Source organism: Archocentrus centrarchus, chromosome 13 (assembly GCF_007364275.1).
Source record: "Archocentrus centrarchus isolate MPI-CPG fArcCen1 chromosome 13, fArcCen1, whole genome shotgun sequence".
Classification (NCBI taxonomy): domain Eukaryota; kingdom Metazoa; phylum Chordata; class Actinopteri; order Cichliformes; family Cichlidae; genus Archocentrus; species Archocentrus centrarchus.
In genome coordinates, this window is record NC_044358.1 from 27155565 (window position 1) to 27175174 (window position 19610).

Genomic DNA, 19610 nt, shown 5'->3' on the forward strand with positions numbered 1-19610 from the left:
GATATATAGAGTCCCTGGACCAAACTTTGGAAGCCACCAAGGAGCAATTTTCAGTGCCTATCACAGCTCATTCATCATGGTGTGATTGCTGTGTCGCTGTTATCTCGCTTGTGGGCGGCAGACGCGCCACAGCTGAAAGCCTCTATAAGAATTCCTTACCTGTACCAGCAACTCGGGAGAATGTGTGTTTGTGTGCAGGTGCACAAACGCTTTACAGATGCTCTCCTCTTGCGCTTGTGTCCAGGTGCAACTTTTGACATGTTCGCTTGGACTTTCCAGAGCAGTTTCATTACACCTACACATAGCTGTCACCTTCCCCGCTTTAATTTCACAAACAGCTCCAGAAATAAATAAATAAAATAAAATACAGTCGCAGAATTGATTATCAATTTACTGCAGGGCCACAAGCCATGTGTTTGCAATTATTGATTGAGTTTGTTACGGGCACTGCTGAGGTCTTAGTGAAAATGTCTTTACACCGTCTGTAGCCAATGTGATGTAATAGAAAAACCAATTCTTTGTTACCTGGAGATAAAATTCCGTTGGTTTAAGCTATGTGTGGTATTGTGCTCTGTCCTGAGATACAGTAGCACATCAGCCAGCCAAAAACAAAAACAAAAAGAAAAAAAGAGTATTCTGGGTTTTTTTCTATATTATCACTTCTTACTGATCCCACTTGACACACATTGTGATTGTATAGCTTCTGTGTTTTTAGAGCTACAGCATAAGTTGTCAAGTGTCTCAATGCCAGACTGATGGATGCCTTTATGCTTTGAAGAAACTTCTCAGCAAATAAATAACCCCAAGGTTAAACTGGAATCAGCAAGCATCGAGCGCCCGAACCTAGTGCTCGACAGTCTAGTGCGATCATGAAGAGAGAACAAGAGCATCAGCGAGCGGGACTAACACGGCAGCATAACTTATGCTTGTTTGTCTTTGCAGGTCCCCCCCCCCCGCAAGTACTTACTCAGTCCCCAATGATTTACAGTCACACACAGCGAAAAAAATATTTTTTTTTTTACCTTGTTCCACTCCAAGCGCACAAACATGAGTATGCAGTTATAAAACAAACAGGTAACCAATTCTGCAAATCAGCAATAATGGCTTGAAATATGATTTCAACATCTGGCTTTTCCTTTTTTTTTTTTCTTTTTTTAATGCAGCTGCAGGATTGTAATGGGCAGATACTCGCACTCAAGTCTGCAAAAACTCACCGCTTCTGGCACACATTTCTACAAAAGATTTTCTGATTTTTCTTGGGGGGGGTTGGGGGTTTATTTTGCTTGGTTTAATACAGGTGGTTGTTATACCACTAGGAAATAATTAAATAGCCTTTGGTGTTAATAAATTATTTATTTAATTAAACAAAATACTCCTAATGCTCTCACAGACTTCAGAAAATCCACCTTATTCCTCGTTTAAGATCAAATCTTTAATGCCAGCTTTAGGAAATCAATTTCTCAATATTTTCATGCCAGCTCAGGCCCTTTTTTATTCTTAATGCCTGAAACATGCTCCTCCAGGAAGAGTCATTTTCTGCCTTTTTTTGTCTACAGCACCCTCGGCCATTCTTTCAGTTTTCTACCCTTGTGTCGCTGAGTGCTTTCATATCCACTCACATACGTATTGGTAAAAATTCAACATAGTGCACATAGCGCCGACTGATAAAAGCAGACGCAGAGGCAGATTTACTGGCACACAGGCTCAGAGGCACTGAGGCATGTGCACATGAATTTGCACACAGAGACACGAGATCTGACCCCATTTCTCAAAGTTTATGTGCACTCGTTCCTTCTGTTTCCAACTCGGTCGTATTTGTAGTTATTGTAAAGTGCAAAACTGTTTTGTTGCAGTGGCTTTATGAAAAATTAACATGACCTGGCCTGTTTTATAATGGCCTAGTATTTTTAACCAATATTGTCAGGGCGTCTGCGGCTCCTCTTCTAAAGGGACTTCACAGCCCCGTGAGAGAATTATCTCAGCTGCCAGTTTGCTGTGCTCTGGAGAGCAAGTTTTGAAGGATAAGAAAAGAGTGGAGGAAAGCGAGGAGGGTTGTCTGAAGGCATCTTGAACACGCTGAGGTTTTAAAAGGAAACTCTATTGTGGTGTCTGAAGCTGAATGTGAACAACACCCACCAGTGCACCTGGTAGTCCGTGTGCGTGTGTGTGTGTGCGTGTACTTGCCTGTGCATATGTAAAAGTGTGCTTCTTCCACCGACATTATCAGTCTGCAACCAGACTCCTCATGGCCTGGGAATAAGAGGCTGCTTTAAAAGTCTGCATTTCTTTATAGCTTCAAACTCATCTCTTTATTGCTGTTTTGCTGTGGTGTGCAAAAGAAGGCAGATAGAATTTCCTTGTTATTTTACCTTCATGGAAGACAGGACTTTCATAGTTCTGTATAGGCCTTTCATACTTTTATATAGGGTTTTTTATATATATATATATATATATTATTTTGTTTTCAACTTGACAACTTCTATTGGAAGTGGTCCTTTCACAGTTTTTTTTTTCAGTGTCTGTGCAGTTTTTTTTTTGTACAAGTAAGAACTTTTAAGAGCGGTTGTGTTTCCATTTCTGCAGCTAAGCTCTGATTGTTATAGTGTTTCGATCAGACATTTTTATAGAAAAACTGGACGCTCGAAAAAAGAGCAATAAATTGAAACCAAGCAAAAATAACGAAGAAAAAAAGCAGAGGCATAAAAGCAAAGAAACATGTTGGCTAGATAACAGTCAGGCAGCCTGCTGTGTTATTGATTGCTGTGGGGTTTTTACTCAAGTGATTGATGTTTCCAGGTCTGATTTTATTAGTGTGTACTTAACCAGGTCAACACTGCGGGATGGAGAGGAACAAGGCAATATTTTCTAGCTTTACTCTAAGGGACTAGGCTTTCTAATGACACTAGCCATATATAACAAATATGGTAAAGCACATAAATCAACAGGAAGCTGGAAAGTGAATTAGTTTTTGCCTAATTAAGTGTTATAGCAGCAACCAATGCATTCATCCTTTCACATTACTGTTCCTTTGCTATTCAGTTATAACTAGGTGTGAAGTCGCTACAAATGAAAACAATCAAACCAAAAGTGTTTTAGTCTAAGCTAAATTTTACCAGACTGTCTGTTAGGGGTGAGCTTAAGGAAATTTGTGAAAATGGTATTTATGATGAGGAAAAAATAATGAACATTTTATCAGTGATTGCAACTTGTAGGCAGCAGCATTTATTAGTCAAACAAAATGAAGTGTATTATTTATTTATTGCCATGAGGTGCCAACAGCAGCAGCAGTTATAGTGCAGTAGTAGTTACATAGCAATATGAACAGTGACACATAGCATAAAGTGAAATCTAAGCAAAAATGTAGCCTAGGTAGAGTTTTCAATGAGGATTTTGAGTAAAAGACAAAAAAGAAAGAAAAAATTATAAATAACTTAACCTTGTAACTCTTCAGGAGCCTGCATTATTACATAATAAAGTTGAAATTGAAAAATATTTTCCACCTGGGATGTTGCATCTTGGGCCGAGCTTTTTAACCAGTTATTTAAGTCGCTCCTTTTCCAACATTTGGACTGGCATCATTTCCTTGGCCAAACAATATGTAGCCGCATCAGTAATTTCCATCCACCGTTTGGCCTCCCTGTCATATGAAGTGTGAAAAGCAAGTGCTCAAGTGTTGCTCATTGAGTCATTTGTTTACTTCTGGGTCACATATCACCAGCTGCTAATATCGCCGCCTCGTGCACTGTCATAGCCTCGTTGTACTCGACAGTGTGCTTTTGCCTAAAGCGGTGAAACAAGTTTGTTTCTCGCCTTTAGTGGGAACCATTTTCTTTGCAAAGTAATTTAGTTTGGATGTTGTATAAATAGTTTTTAGGTACTTCTTAGGTACTAAATCACAATTGGAGGCTGTTCTTGCTCTCAGACATGTCGGGGCTTGTCTTGTGCGCTAGTGGATGTAAACACATGGTGTTGTTATATCATTTTTACCACGATATGACACTTTTCTATCACATAAACTTACACAGCTTATCACAAACGGTATGATGTACAGCTCTACTGTCTATCCTCACCAATATCAAGTACTTTCAAAAGAAGAAAAAGTTTGGAAATAAGGGTTACAAATACATAGTATAATTAAAAGGGAAATTAAATAACTTCCTAAACGAGCTGGTAGCTGTAGGTTTTATCAAATATAGCTCAAACAAAGACTTTGTGATTAAATTCAGTCAACCTTTAGCAGATTGCCACGGTCGCTTGCAGCTTGTGTGGAAGCTGCAGACCCCCCCCCCCCCCAACTACTTGCCAAGCAGTGAAATGGCAACAATTCACATTCAAAGTAAAGGTTGTGATTTACCACTGCAACCAAAATGTTTCAAAACTGTACTTTGAAGGTGAACAGTCTCAGTTTCAGGTTTGTGTCACACTGTGAGTCAGAAAGTCGTTGGCGAGTGTTTGCAGACTAGTAAGTGTCTTGGATGCAAGCTGGCTCACTAACCAGACTCTAATCCTGCTTGACTGGCTTTATCAACCACAGCAATTGCCAGCAACCTCCACTAAACACTTGCCAACTGGTTGGGCAATACACATTTTTCCCTAGTAACCGGTGGTTGCGATGGGGGGGGGGGCACCGACCAGTCTCTAGGTGTGACTGAGGTCTAATAAGAAAATTCTAAACTGCAAGATCTCTGATTCACACACACGTTTGTTTTATGCGTAAAAAGCTTTATCAATTTCACACACACATACACACACCCACACTCAGATACTGTATGTGCATTTGCAGCAATTTAGGACTCAGTGCCTGAGACTTTGACATGTGGACTGGATTGCCTCAGTAAAATTGTACAATTTTAGTATTATTTCAATAAGCTTTGGAGCTTTGGCTACAGACTACACAATTTTTACTACAATCAACTGATTTCAAGATTTGTTCGCCATAAGGAATCACAAATTAACAGATAGCAACCCGCTTGCACCCACATTACTGCACATTGTAATGCTGTCTTTGTCAACTTCCTTCTGTTTTACTTCTATAAAACACTGGAGGCTGCTGTCAGTGAACAGCATGTCTGTTTAATCAAACTGTGAGGCTGGTTAGATAAAATGAATCCATATGCAGATCCTTGGAGAAGAGCGCTGCAGACACAGACAGCTGATCAGTAGTCATTTTGTTGTCACTCTTATCACAGCAGTGCAGGATGTGCAGTGCTGGTTCTACTGTCCGACTCCCCCAAGAAAGAGGCAAAGCTGTTCAATCAACAGTATTAATATGGTGCCCTCAACCCTCCTTACAGGTGGAGCCAAACAGTTGCTATGGCAACATAGAAAGTCTTAGTAATAACTGTTGTGCCACCCGATGCGCACTGAGTTCTCAAGTGCTTCCAGTACCAGCACAAATTCGTCAGTAGTCAACCAGCTACCCTACAAAGTGTTTCCAGCTGCGGCAGTGACAAAACAATTTCACTTTCATCCCAGCTCTCAAAATACAGCACAACTTATTACTGTTTATGCTTTGCCCTCCTGAAACCTGCCACAGTAGTCTCACAGTCTCACATGGCTGTGGCGAAAAACACACATCCCACTGAATGCCTTTATTTTAACGCAAGTCAACAAGCTGCAGTCATAGCAAACAGAAACCTGGCGTGTCTTCGTCATTGTTAAAAACACTCAATAAAATATCTGTCCCCAACAATAATCATGTTCTTGTTGTAAAAAAGATTTTAGTTTTAGTGTGAGCAATAGAAAATGTTTAGACACCTTTAATCATTGTTATCTGATGCCAAGTTGCCAAAGTAAGTTAGTTTATCTGGATTCACGGGCTGAGTGCAGGGATAGCGAGATGGAAAAGTACATAACGCTGTCTTTTTTGTGATGTAGTGGAGCCTGAGCACGCCAGTTTGACAGTTGCATTATTTGAAAAATAGCACAATAAGGTTGGCTCCAAAATACATCACTGCGGGGCTCTTTAAATCTTCCTAAAGCATCAACTAAATGACAAAACAAGACATAAATAAACAGACAGCCGAACAGAGAGTTGGTTCTCTAAAGGACAGGTTGTAAATGGGTGTGTGTTTGGTGTATGTGTATGAGTGTGATATCAGCGGAAAACTGCTTTTGTTTCTTATCCAGTTTTTGTTTAATACAACAGATTAGCACGCTCCTGCCTTGTTCCTGATTTCAGTGCCTGGCTCTGCTTTGGAGCCACAAATCACAGCTTTCACTGAAGGCGGTAAAACCTCATGTGAACTATGACCTCTAAAGGACATATGGGATGTTTCCACCATTCTTGCTCACTGCAAAATCTTTAGATAGGGTCAGTGATTTAGTAATGCCCTTACATATGCTTTTAAGAGATAGATGTTAAGAAGTGCTGAAATTGAACCAATGGCCGCAATAAACACTTTACATTCCAACGAGTATGTTCTGTATTGCTGCCATTTATAAGTCAATCTGAGATGTAATGCAGTGCAAACCATTTGTGTGTTTTCAGGAGAATCCCTATGTGATGCTGCGGCAAAACCACCAAGAACTTGAAGGAAATGACCGCTATGAAGGCTTCTGTGTGGACATGCTGAAGGAGCTGGCAGATATTCTCAAATTTAAGTATCGCATCCGGCTGGTGGGAGATGGAGTCTATGGAGTTCCTGGAGCTAATGGAACATGGACTGGCATGGTTGGCGAATTAATCTCAAGAGTATGTAAATATTTGCATATGCAGAGACTATAATAATGCCCTACCCCCATAAATTATCATATTTGCTACCTCGTATGTGCAGTCGTGAGAAACAGAAAGTTTGCACAGGTGTCTGTGCAGTCCTGTGAAAAACTGAGCATGCCTTTACTGCTTCCATAAGAATTAAGAGGGAAAGTAGCAGTCAGGTGCTGCTAATCAAATGCATTTGATTAATGGATCATCACCTAGTGTGAGCAACTCTGTAAAAGCAGAGGTTTGGCAGGTTGCTGGTCTAGAGCACTCAGGTGTGTGTTAACACAATGCCAAGGAGGAAGACATCAATAAAAGAAGCAATTGCTGCTGTCCAACATTCTGCAGTGTGAAAGATGATTCACAAGTGCAAAACATTCAAGGCAGTAGCCACTCTTCCCAGGAGCAGACATCCCAGCAAATTCACCTGAGGGTCAGACTGTGCTCAGAGAAATTCCCCAAAAAAAATAAAAGAGCTACATCTCAGATTCTACAGGCCTCAGTTAGCATGTTACATGTTAAAGTTCATGAAAGCACAATTACAAAAAGACTGAAGCACGACTTGTTTGGAAGGGTTTCCAGGAGAAAGGCTCTTCTCTCCAAAAAGAAAATGATGGTATGACTTCACTTTCCAAAGTTGCTTCTGAACAAGCCACAAGTCCTTTGGACAGATGATACCAAGGTGAAAATGTCAGCCCAAAATGCCCAGTCAAAGTCTGTACTGAAATGCTGTGGTGGGACCTTAAGAGAACTGTGCATAAATGAATGCAAACCTCAATGAACAGAAGCAACATTGTAAAGAAAAGCAGGCCAAATTCCTCCAAAGTCAGAAAACCATTACTTCAAGTTAGTTATTGCTACTAATGAATCATGAAATGTGCTTTGTTTTTTCCAGATGACTGCATAGAGTCCTGTGAAAAACAAGATATTCACTGTAGATGTATGGACACCACTGTCTTGTTCTGAAGGGAAAAGCGTACAAAAAACAAACCTAAAGTGTATTGCTCAACTTTCATATAGTTTACAGCTAGCAGATTTCCTTCATATCATACTCTTTTTTTCATTCAGCAACTGGCCTTTTCAGCTTAAGTATTATATTTTTCAAAGCAGTCGCAGCTTGTTGGTGACTTGTTTCCTCTCAGCTCCTTTTGTCTGAATTGACCTTAACAGACTTTCCTCCTGGATCAGCGTTGGTGCGGTTAAATCTCTGAGTGAGGTCTTACAGTCTTTGCTGTATGCAGCTGTTAACAGGCAGATAAGGTTATATAAGGGATGCGAGGGGGAGGGAAAAGAAGTGAAAGAGGCATTAAAAAATGAAGAGGGTGGATGAAGAAAAGGAAAAAAGGAGTGAAACAGACAAGTGTTAAGTCAATCCTGAGAGGTGATCTGTCTTAATTCTGTGGGCTAATGGAGGGCAAAGCTATTAAGTATGTAAAGCATACAGTGCCTGCTCTTGTTATTGTCACAGCCCATCTCCCCCTTTGCCCCTGTATAACTTGCCTCTGGAAGGTTGCCCTTCAAAACAGCCACTGATGTAGTCGAGCTGTGGAGTGGTATGGTTGAGAGGGATTTTTCATGGTAAACGAGACATCTGGAGGGAGGTTACACAGTAGACAGAAAGGCTTCAGCAAGTTTGGTTAAAGGCATAGAAAAGAATAGGAAAGATGGCAGAGTAAGAAGATTGTGGGAAAATATACTGCTCAAAAAAAATAAAGGAACACTTTGAAAACACATCAGATTTCAATGGGAAAAATATTATTCATGGATATCTATACTGATATGGACGAGAAATGTGTTAAGAATGAAAGGATGCGACATTGATCGATAGAAATGAAAATTATCCACCTACAGAGGGCTGAATTCAAAAACACCCTAAAAATCAAAGTGAAAATGATGTAGCTCTCATGGTCCCTGGGTCATTGACCTGCCAGCTATGTGCTCTCCCACCTTTCTGTATCTCTGATAAAGTAGTGTTCCTAGTTTGTGCTGTGGGCCCCGTCCAGTTCTGTAAATCCAGTACATTCTGTAATAAACTTGAAGTTAAGCTTAATCCTGTGCGAGACCTGCATTGTGGTTTCATCTCCTGCCTGCCACACAGCTGATCTTGACAGTGGCAGGCTAGCCCATTTTGCTGAAATTTCATTGCAGGAACTCAAAATGGTACTCAGTAGTTTGTATCACCCCGCATGCTTGCATGCATGCCGGACAACATTGGGGCATGCTCCTAATGAGACGACAGATGGTTTTCTGGGGGATCTCCTACCAGATCTGGACCAGGGCATCACTGAGCTCCTGGACAGTCTGAGGTATCGGATGAACCAAAACGTAATGTCCCAGAGGGGTTCTATTGGATTTTGGTCAGGCGAGCTTGCGGGGTGGGCAATGCTATCAATTCCTTCATCCTCCAGGGACTGCCTGCATGCTCTTACAACATGAGTCCAGTCATTGTCATGCACCAGGAGAAACCCACTGCCCCAGCGTAGGTTCTGACAATGTGTCCAAGGATTTCATCCTGATACCTAATGGCAGTCAGGTTGCTGTTGCCTAGCCTGTAGAGGTCTGTGTGACCATCACTGACCCACCACCAAACCAGTCATGCTGAACAATGTTACAGGCAGCATAACGTTCTCCACGTCTTCTCCAGACCCTTTCACATCTGCCACATGTGTGAAAATCACAGGGTGCCAGGGGAGGACCTGCTAATTCTAGTATTCTATGGCAAATGTCAATCGGGCTCCACTCTTCCAGGCAGTGAGCACAGGGCCCTCAGGACACCCTCATGAAGTCTGTTTCTGATTGTTTGGTCAGAGACATTCACACCAGTAGCCTGCTGGAGGTCATTCTGTAGGGCTCTAGCAGTGCTCATCCTGTTGCTCCTTGCACAAAGGAGCAGATACCGGTTCTGCTGATGGATTAAGAACCTCCTACGGCCCTGCCCAGCTCTCCTAGAGTAACTGGTTGTCTGCTTGAATCTCCTCCATGCTCTTGAGACTGTGCTGGGAGACACAGAAAACCTTCTGGCAATGATACATATTGATATGCGATCCAGGAGGAGTTGGACTACCTGTGCATCATCTGTAGGGTCCAGGTATCGCCGCATACTACCAGTAGTGACAATGACCCTAGCCAACTGTAAAACTAGTGAAAAAAACAGTCAGAAAAGATGAGGAGGGAAAAAAATGTCTTGTTCTTAACAACCCCCTCTGCTATTTAACTTGGCAGATCAATAACCCAGAAGTTTAACTGGACTGCAATACTCTGATTAAAAGTATCCCCTTAAATTTTTTGAGCAGTATAAAAGGACTTGACTATACGTCAAAAGGACAAGTTAAAAACAAATGGAAGGAGAGGGGGGTGTTATACACTTGGTAGGAGCAAAGGAAGACAGCCTGAGGATATTATGGACAACAGATACCTGTCTCCCTGCCAGTACCTTTCAGACTGAGCAAGATTTCACTGAGGATGAGGATGATTAGTCTGACGGGTGTCAGACAGCCTAAGCTAGCAATGAGTCAGGCCAAGAGGAACCCAGACACAAGTCTAAGTACAGTATGTTCTGGTTACCTAATCCACAGTGCTGCGATTAGAGAACAGAGCCAACCAGCATCTCCAAAGACCAAATTCTTAAAGTCAAATGCTACATCCTCAAGGGTAATGTTTAATTCATCTTTCGCATTCAGTTTTGCTTCAGTCCTTTTTACTGGGTTGGCATGATCTGATTGAATGCAAGTGGAAACAGGTATGATGCAATATTGAACAGCCAACATAACACTGTGTCTTTTATATAATACTAGAAGGCATAACAGCAGGGAGGCAGAGGAATCCAGCAATCAATATTAATATTCTGTCACCACATAAATATTTCACTGGCTGTTACAACTGTGTGTTCATTTTACAAAGGATCTCTTTCTTTCTTTTTTTCTTTCTTTGTTAAAATTGCCTTGATGGTCATTTTCTGCATTTCGCTTCCTTCCAGCGCTGGGAGCAGGCAAGCACATTTTCAAACAGCGGTCAGAAATAAGACAGGAGGCTGGGGACAGAAGCTCATCTAGGGTCAGCACCTGCAGGCTGAGAGTAGGGCAGCAGGAGACATTGGGCCTCAGTGAGTAGTGAAGGCTAGAGCGAGGTTAAAGAGATGCAAATTTGAAGTGCAGTGCACTAATTGAAGCGCAGACAGAGCAGGACTGGGGTTTCTAGATGGAGCATTTTAGGCCTGTTCTGAAGGTCAGAATGATTATAGAAAAACATGACATCAAAATGGGTGATGTAGCTTGAATATATCCATATTATGTATGTCAGATACCCTCCTTATTCCTTTACATAGACAGTATGTTGTGGAATTGACTAGAGTCTGCAGTGCTGCAGCAGAGCTCCCCTCTCCTCACTCTCATTCTCCCATTCCTCTCTATGTCCCCAATCCTCTTAGTCCTCCTGCAGCAGACAAAGAGGAATGCATTGCTGCTTTCACTCTTTGCTCCTCAGGGAGATGAAAAATCCCTTGCAGTTGCACTTTGCTGGCCTGTATTATTAGTAGAGAGCCATTCAGCATTCAGCTACATTGACCATTTCTACGTGTATGTGTGTGTGTATGTGTCTGTGTGTTTTACTAGCCTTTGCTTTGTCAAGTGATTTGTCTTGACAGTGCTCCCTTGGCCAGAGAGCTTGGTTACCCTGAGCTCTCTCGTGCCCCACACACACAACACACACACACACCACACAATGCCAGTGCCGGATTATCCCCATCACAGATAGCCCTATTGGTGGACAAAAAGCCTAGAGGATAGAAAATGGCATTATTAGGGAATTAGCAAACGAGTAGTCCACTTCTTATGTCATCATCATTTTCTCTTCTTTTTTTTTCCAAGGGCTCAAATTATTGGTTATGTCATAAACACTATGTCATGCCTCAGAGCTGTCTTCTGTGTGAGTCTGTGTTTTCATGGAGTAATACTCCTTACCCTGTTTCAGAAAGCAGACCTGGCAGTGGCAGGCCTGACCATCACAGCAGAGCGTGAAAAGGTGATTGACTTCTCCAAGCCTTTCATGACCCTTGGTATCAGCATCATGTACCGCGTCCACCTGGTGAGTTACCTCTCCTAAGTCCCCCCGCACACACCAATTATAACTGATTGAACTGCCTCTCGTACAGCTCGCGGATATACCACAGCAGGCTGTCAGGCATGTCTAATGCCTGGAAAAGAACCATTCTGCCTTCTGGACTGTAGAGTCTCTTTCTCTCTCTTAGGCTGTTTAAATTCCTCCACAACTTCACCCCTTTTGCACCTTATTGCCTCTTTACCTCTCAGCTACTCGTTTTCCCTTTCATCTGCGTATTTTCATGGATCCCCTTCCTGCTTTATCCCTGTCCTCCAACATTACTTATCTTGCTTTCTCATCCTTCTCCTCTCCTTGAAGTTGTATTAACAGTGTCAATTTCTTTTCATTTTTCCTTTGTCCACCCATTTCCTCCTTCTGTTGCTGTGCCCCCACCCCCCACCCATTCTGCCACCACCAGATGGCTTGTTTTATGGTGTGAACTGCATGATAAATGTAACACTTTCACAGTTGTTTTCTTCTTGCTCTCTGAGGGTGGGTTTAGCCACCTTATTCTCACAAGCAATGCCCTCCATTCTCTGCAGAGAGCAAGTCCAAGCAAGAAACAGCGAAACAACAGCAGTGCTGTGGAAATGAGCCAGTATTTGCGGAGTCAGTGGCCCATTAATCATCAGTCCTCCCCCAAAACCCAAGGTGACACTTGTGAGGGCCACTATGGCACTGACCACAGTCCGTGCTGAATGTTCTAGCACATGTGCAGACTAACATTAGTGTAGTATCCCAGAGGGGCATTTTACTCACATTCCCATTCCATCTTGCTCCTGTCTCCAGTACTTGTAAACCTCCCTCCGTGTCACCTTCCCATAGTATGTGCACTGTACCCATAGCTGAGGCAGTGAGGCACTCAATTGAGTGGCAACAGTTGGGGAGAATCAATCGATGTTCGCAGCAGGTGCAGCGTTAAATGGGCTGCTGGGCAGCATATGACCTCTGAATTGGGAAGCAGGCAGGCGGGTGGCAGCCTGAGGAGATGACATGGAGCTGATGTCCCACAGGGCTGGCACACAGAGCCAAATAGTTGAATTAGCACAGACTTGACCCAGTTGATGCCAAAATTCCTGAGTAAAGCAGTTTATATTAAGATAAGATGTGTGAAGTGTTTGAGGAGGTAGAGAAAGGTAAAAAGTTAAGAGGGAAAGAAGACAAGCATAAGTGCAGGTATCATCTCTCTTTGTCTCTTTCTCTGTCCCTCATTTCCTCACGCTCTCTTTACTTTCCCATTGCCCCTTGGCATTTTCTTAGATCTGATTCAGAGTGGTCCCTCAGCCTGCTCTAAAATTCGATATTTGAATTTCTGTGACTGCACTTGTTTAGTTCTAATCCACTGACTATTGATCTGAGGCACAGTGATTTCTACAAGGGGCATGCTGCTTATTTCAAAACTTTAAATGAAAATTTCAGTCCAATCAATAAGAATGGCGAATGCAATAAAATACAGCTGCCTGTTGGGTATTATTATCCTCACACTATCACCCATTTAATCTCCATTTCTCCTCTTTGTCACAAGTATTGCATGTCTCTCTCTCTCTCTCTCTCTCTCACACACACACACACACACACACACAGAGTTTTTCCTCTTTTCATTATTCATACTTATTTTATCTTTGTTGAGTTTAGACCATGCATTTGCATTCTTATCAGGAAAGACAATAGTTTTGACTTCAGGCATAATCCTGTTACAAAGCTGCTACAAACATGCATTTCCTGTTTGAAACACAGGTGCATACACACACACACACACACCACCCACACACACCACACAACACACACACACCACACACACCACCAACACCCCCCAGCCAGTATGTGAACTGTCATAGGCAAGTTTTCTGTTGTGTGTGGAAAACTGCAGCAAATCAGAACATTTAATCACCTATCAGATGACTTTGTGCTATCCTACACAAACAGGACGTTATTCTCTGAAGGGACCACTGTCTGTTATATCATTTCTGGGACACTGACTTTGCAATAAATAAAACTATAGAAAAAAAAAATTCCCAGACAGCTTGCATCTTGTCTGCAGAAGAAGAGCACTACCTGTCTAACTGTTTTCAGCTGTCTTGCCTGAATGCTTTGTGCCTGGTTGGGGATTTGTAGTTAGGTGCTATTTGCAGTCATATAATGTATTTTTTATGATAGGGTATTTGACATGCATGTGGCTTCAGGCCCTATAAATAAAACTGATTTGCTTTATACACAAGTCAAAGTGAAGCCTGTGCAATATGAATCACTGTGGGTATGAACCCAGACACTACCTAAAGCTACTGTCAGTTTCGTCTCATAAAAACCTTTCACTCTTTTGCATTCATCATCTGTACAATAAAATAACCATATGCTGTATTCCAAGATCCCAGCACTGTGAGCTGCTTTAAATCTGTGCCAATTCCATTTCCATTAATTCGGTGACTGTGTATATCAGAATATGAGTGTATGTGTAGATGTTTGTGTGTGAATAAGAGAGTGCCACTTAATTAGACACAGGGGTTAATTAGGAGTGTGTAGAAGCTGTGTCAGATTCAGCAGCTGCCCTGAGGGTAGAGCGTAGTATAACGAGCTTTATTGACTCGCTGGCCACAGAAGTCCTCAGACAAAACTACACAAACACATGCAAGCCTGCGCAAAGAAACACAGACGCAACACGTGGAATTTAAATACTTACCAGTCATATTAATTAAGGTGATTTTCAAATCCTGTTTTTTCCATAATAAATCATGTTGTGCAATATCTTTAAATGGTATACATGCATACATATACACTTACCAGGCACTTTGTTAGGTACAACTGTGCAACTGCTCATTAACACACAGGCTCTAATCAGCCAGACATGCAGAGGTGGCAAAAGTACTGACATTCTGTACTTAAGTAGAAGTACAAGTACTTATGTTAAAAAATACTTTAGTAAAAGTCAAAGTACTGGTTCAACTTCTCTACTTAAGTAAAAGTAAAAAAGTACAGGCTCTGAAATGTACTCAAAGTAAGAAAGTAAAAGTAGTTCTTTGGAGGATGTTTCTACCTGCTATTTTTGTGTAAAACTAACCGAACCTCATTATATATTATTGTAATAATATAAAATAATATTACATGAGAATACAAACGTTACTCCAATCTAAATTTTAATCCTAATGAATGCACTCAGCTTGAATCTGTTATAGGACACAAACTGTGAAAGGGAATTTAAACACAGCTCTGTTCTCTGTGTCCTCCATAGTAGAGGGTGACTGTGCCTCCACCTAAACACCAACATGAGGATACTCAGGGGTTACAGTGGGATTCAGAAGGTGGAGGAACCCTAAGATCAGCTGTAGTGGCTCTGCATGGGGAGAAGAATCACAGCTTTCTATTGTGAGCTCCAGTAAATGATGTTGGTGTGCAGGCTGTGATCAGCTGACCTGCTGCTGCTGCTCTGAGGTTTACTGCTCTGTGTGGATGAACTGAACTCCACAAAGATGTAACCCAGTATTTCACAGCTATCTGAGCTGATCTCCATCCCCTACACTGACAGCATACAGGCTGTAGAAATGTTTGGACTCAGTGAATGAATCTCAGCATCAGCAGCTTTGATTCAAACTCATCTCTGCTGCACTGATGTAACCTGTAACTCTGACCATGAACACAAAACACTGTGCTCCAGTCCAACACAGAGCTTTACTGTAAATACAGTACAACAAGCTAACCTAAACTGCAGTATTTCATAGAATCTTTGAATTACACAAAGTCAGCATACTTCAGTTTATGTTCCAGTCCTTACCTTTAATTCTAACCTCTCTTCTTCCTCTCATGTCCTCTTTCTCCATCTCTGAGTGAACTTCTCTCTCTTGCTCTCCCTGAAATACAGCAGCTCTTCTTTTAGCTAGTAGACACACTGTGTAACAAACTGCACACACTTTGTGTGTTTGCTGATATTTGTTGAGCATTTAGAAAACGTTGCATTTACCTGCCACACGTTACTCCCTTCATGCTCGCTCCTCTTCAGTAGCGCTAGCTAAGCTGTTTATGTGCCGCAGCGCAACTTACGGACTCGGTCCGGCCCGCTGTAACCCCTGATTATAGCGCTATAAATGAGACGTTAATTATATGGGTTTTGCGTATTTAATCCCTTTGTACGAGATAAGCCCCGATGATGGAGGATACGCCAGTACGATTGTCTCTTATATGTTATTATTCCTCCGTTTAGGCTTCAGATCGTTTGATTGTTTGACGGCGGCGCTGACCGGAAATGCAAAACTTCTCTCTGACGTTAAAAAATTAAACGAGTCTGTTTGAAAATGTAAGAAGTAGAAAGTACAGATACTTGTGTAAAAATGTAGGGAGTAAAGTAAAAAGTAGTCAGAAAAATAAATACTTAAGTAAAGTACAGATACCTGAAAAATCTACTTAAGTACAGTAACGAAGTATTTGTACTCGTTACTTCCCACCTCTGCAAACATGTGGCAGCAACTACATGCATTTAGGCATATAGACATGGTCAAGACACCTGCTGAAGTTTAAAGCTGAGCAGCAGAATAGGCTACAGCAGCAGAAGACCACTCCTGTCAGCTAACGAGAGGAAACTGAAGCTACAGTTCACACCGTCCCCAAAACTGGTACAATTGAAAATTGGAAAACATTACCTGGTCTGCTGAGTCCCGATTTCTGCTACAACTTCAGATGTTAGGGTCAGAATTTGAAGGAAACAACCTGAAAGCATGGATCGATCCTGTCTTATATCAAACATTTCAGGCTGCTGGTGGTGTGATGGTGTGGGGGATTTTTTTATTTATTTTTTTTTGGCATACTTCAGGCCCCTTCGTACAAACTGAGCATTGCTGCTGACCAGGTCCATTCCTTTGTGGCCACAGTGTACCCATACCGTGGGCTAAATGTGCCATGTCACGAATCTCAGATGATCTCACACTGGTTTCTTGAACATGACCTAAATAGGGAAAAACACAGTGGAACTTTGTCAGTCCCCCAAGGTTTCCCAGCAGAATATTGCCCAAAGCATCACACTGCCGTTGCTGGTTTTCCTTCTTCCATAGTGCATGCTGGTGCCAGGTGTGCCCCAGGTAAGCGACACACACCACACACACCCACACACACCACACACACACACAGAGCCATCCACGTGATTAAACAAAAATGTGATTCATCAGAACCAGGCCAACTTCTTCCCGTGCTCCGTGGTCCAGTTCTAATGCTCATGTGCCCATTCTTGGCACTTTCGGCAGGTCAGCACGGGCACCCTGACTGATGTGCAGCTATTCAGCCCTATATGCAGGGAAACTGTGATGCACTGTGTATTCTGACACCTTTCTATAGGAAACCAGCATTAACTTTTCTACAACTTGAGCTACAGCAGCTCATCTTTTGGATTGGGACCACACAGGCCAGCCTTCACTCCCCACGTGCATCAATGAGCCGTTGGCCACCCATGACCCTGTCGCTAGGTCACCACTGTTCCTTCCTAGGACCACTTTTGATAGATACTGACCACTGCAGACCAGGAACTCCCCACAAGACCTGCAAGTTTGGAGCACTCTGATCCAGTTGCCTAGCCATCGCAATTTGGCCCTCATCAAACTCGCTGAATCCTTACACTTGCCCATTTTTCCTGCTTCTAAGACATAAAGACATAAAGTGCTATGATGAAGAGATAATCGGTGTTATTCACTTCACTTGTCAGTAGTCATAATGATCGGTGTGGCTCAAGACTTTAGCACAGTAATGTACATTTTGCGAGGTTATTTTGAAAGTCATCCTAATAATGGAGTGATGTGTTTTTGAGTTATGCGAGAAGAGTTTCACACATAGCCAATAGAAAATAAAGCACATTTGTGCCTTCTGTGCAATTCACCCAGACATAAGCCAACAACTTGGTGAGCCCAAGAGGCAGTAGGATTTGTTATGAATCGACCCTGTGACCTCGGCCAAATCAACTGCTCTCCACAGATTGCCCCTGCGCCATGTCAACGGCCGTAACAACTGACAGCATCTGCTCTGACACAATTAGGAATGCACACACTATCAAAGAGCCTGGGGAAAAAAAAAAAAACGACAGTACATGCGAGACCAACGGGGAGGGACAGGAATAAAGGCAACAGAAAAGAGAATAAGCAAGAAAATAGGTAGAAGGGCAGGGAGGGAAGATGGAGAAATGAGAGCATGAAAAGTGAGCGGCGAGAGGTGTGAGAGTTGAAATGACAATGGGAAAGTCTCCTTCGGTGAGTCAGTGTTCATCAGCAGGAAGCCTCAGGGGGCAACAGTGTGGTATGAATACAAGAGGAAAGATGACTAGGTGAAAATCTTCAACTGGATAAACCTCAGCAGCTTCTTTTGCCACCCTCCGGGCAGGTAAGGCAGTCCCCCGAGAGTAAACAGAGAGAGGGAGAAGCAGGAAAGATGGGGGGGGGGGGGGGGGAGGGGGGGGGGGGGGGGGGGGGGGGGGGGGAGGGGGGGGGGGGGGGGGGGGGGGGGGGGGGGGGGGGGGGGGGGGGGGGGGGGGGGGGGGGGGGGGGGGGGGGGGGGGGGGGGGGGGGGGGGGGGGGGGGGGGGACAGTTGGAAGTTGAGAGAGAACAAGGGCAGTGCAAGGGAAAAAAAGTTGTGATGGTGTGAGATGAAAAAGGGACATACAGCCATTTTTAACAGCATTGTGTCAAATTTTTTTCAACTGTTTTAGTTTGGTTGAGATGTACTCATAAAAAGCAAAGGTTTTAAAAGGTGTTTGGCCCTCTGTGTCACAGTGCGTTCTTTTACTTCCTGTGATTTGCCGCATGCCTTATATATCATCTTAACACATTGTTATAAAACCTCTATAAAATGATAACCCCTGAATCTGATAAAAAATAATTCAAATATGGCAGCAAATGTGTATTTTGTAAGAGACACTCATCCAGTAAATGTACTTTGGTATTTCTAGTTTGGAGTCTTTAACCAATGTACACTCGCTGGCCACTTTGTGAGGTACACCCATTCAACTGCTTATTAACGCAAATATCTTATCAGCCAGTCATGTGGCAGCAACGAAGTAGCAAAATGGGGATAAAAAGGTGATTTTAAGTGACTTTGAATGTGGCATGGTTGTTGCTGCCTGACAGGCTGGTTCTGAGTATTCAGGAAACTGTTGATCTACTGGATTTTCCCACACAACCATCTCTAGGATTTACAGAGAATGGTCCTGAAAAATAGAAAATATCCAAGTGAGTGGCAGTTCTCTAGGTGAAAATGCCTTGTTGATTTCAGAGGCTAGAGGAGATTGTACAGTAACTCAAATAACCACTCCGTTACAACCAAGGCCTGCAGAAGAGCATCTCTGAATGCACAAACACATTGAACCTTGGAGCAGATGGGCTACAGCAGCAGAAGAGCACACTGACTGCCACTCCTGTCAGCTAAGAACAGGAAATTGAGGTTACAAGTTGCACGGGCTCACCAAAAACTGGACAACTTGGAAAAAAGTTACTTGGTCCTGATGAGTATTAATTTCTGCTGCAATATTCAGATGGTGGGGTCAAAATTTGGTGTAACAGCATGAAAAACATTCCCTGCCTTGTATCGACAGTTTCAGACTGCTGGTGGTTTAGTGGTGTGGGGGGATATTGTCTTGGCACACTTTGGGCCCCTTAGTACCAACTCATGGTTTAAACACCACGGGCCCAGCTGAGTAACTGGTTTCTTGAACACAACAATGAGTTTCACTGTACTCGGATGGCCTCCACATTCACCAGATCTCAATCCAATACCTTTGGGTTGTGATGGAAACAGGAGATTCACATCATGGATCTGCAGCTGACTGGTGTGATGCTATTATGTCAC

General features: G+C 42.7%; 1 protein-coding gene across 1 annotated transcript in view; it reads left to right on the top strand.

The window, feature by feature from the left end:
• The window catches only part of grik4 (glutamate receptor, ionotropic, kainate 4), a 252268-nt gene that overhangs the window by 220076 nt on the left and 12582 nt on the right, over positions 1-19610 (top strand). Inside the window, exons 12-13 of the mRNA XM_030744322.1 lie at positions 6491-6694; positions 11672-11785. Of these exons, the coding sequence (XP_030600182.1) occupies positions 6491-6694; positions 11672-11785 (318 nt within the window). The remainder of the gene's footprint in view (positions 1-6490; positions 6695-11671; positions 11786-19610) is intronic.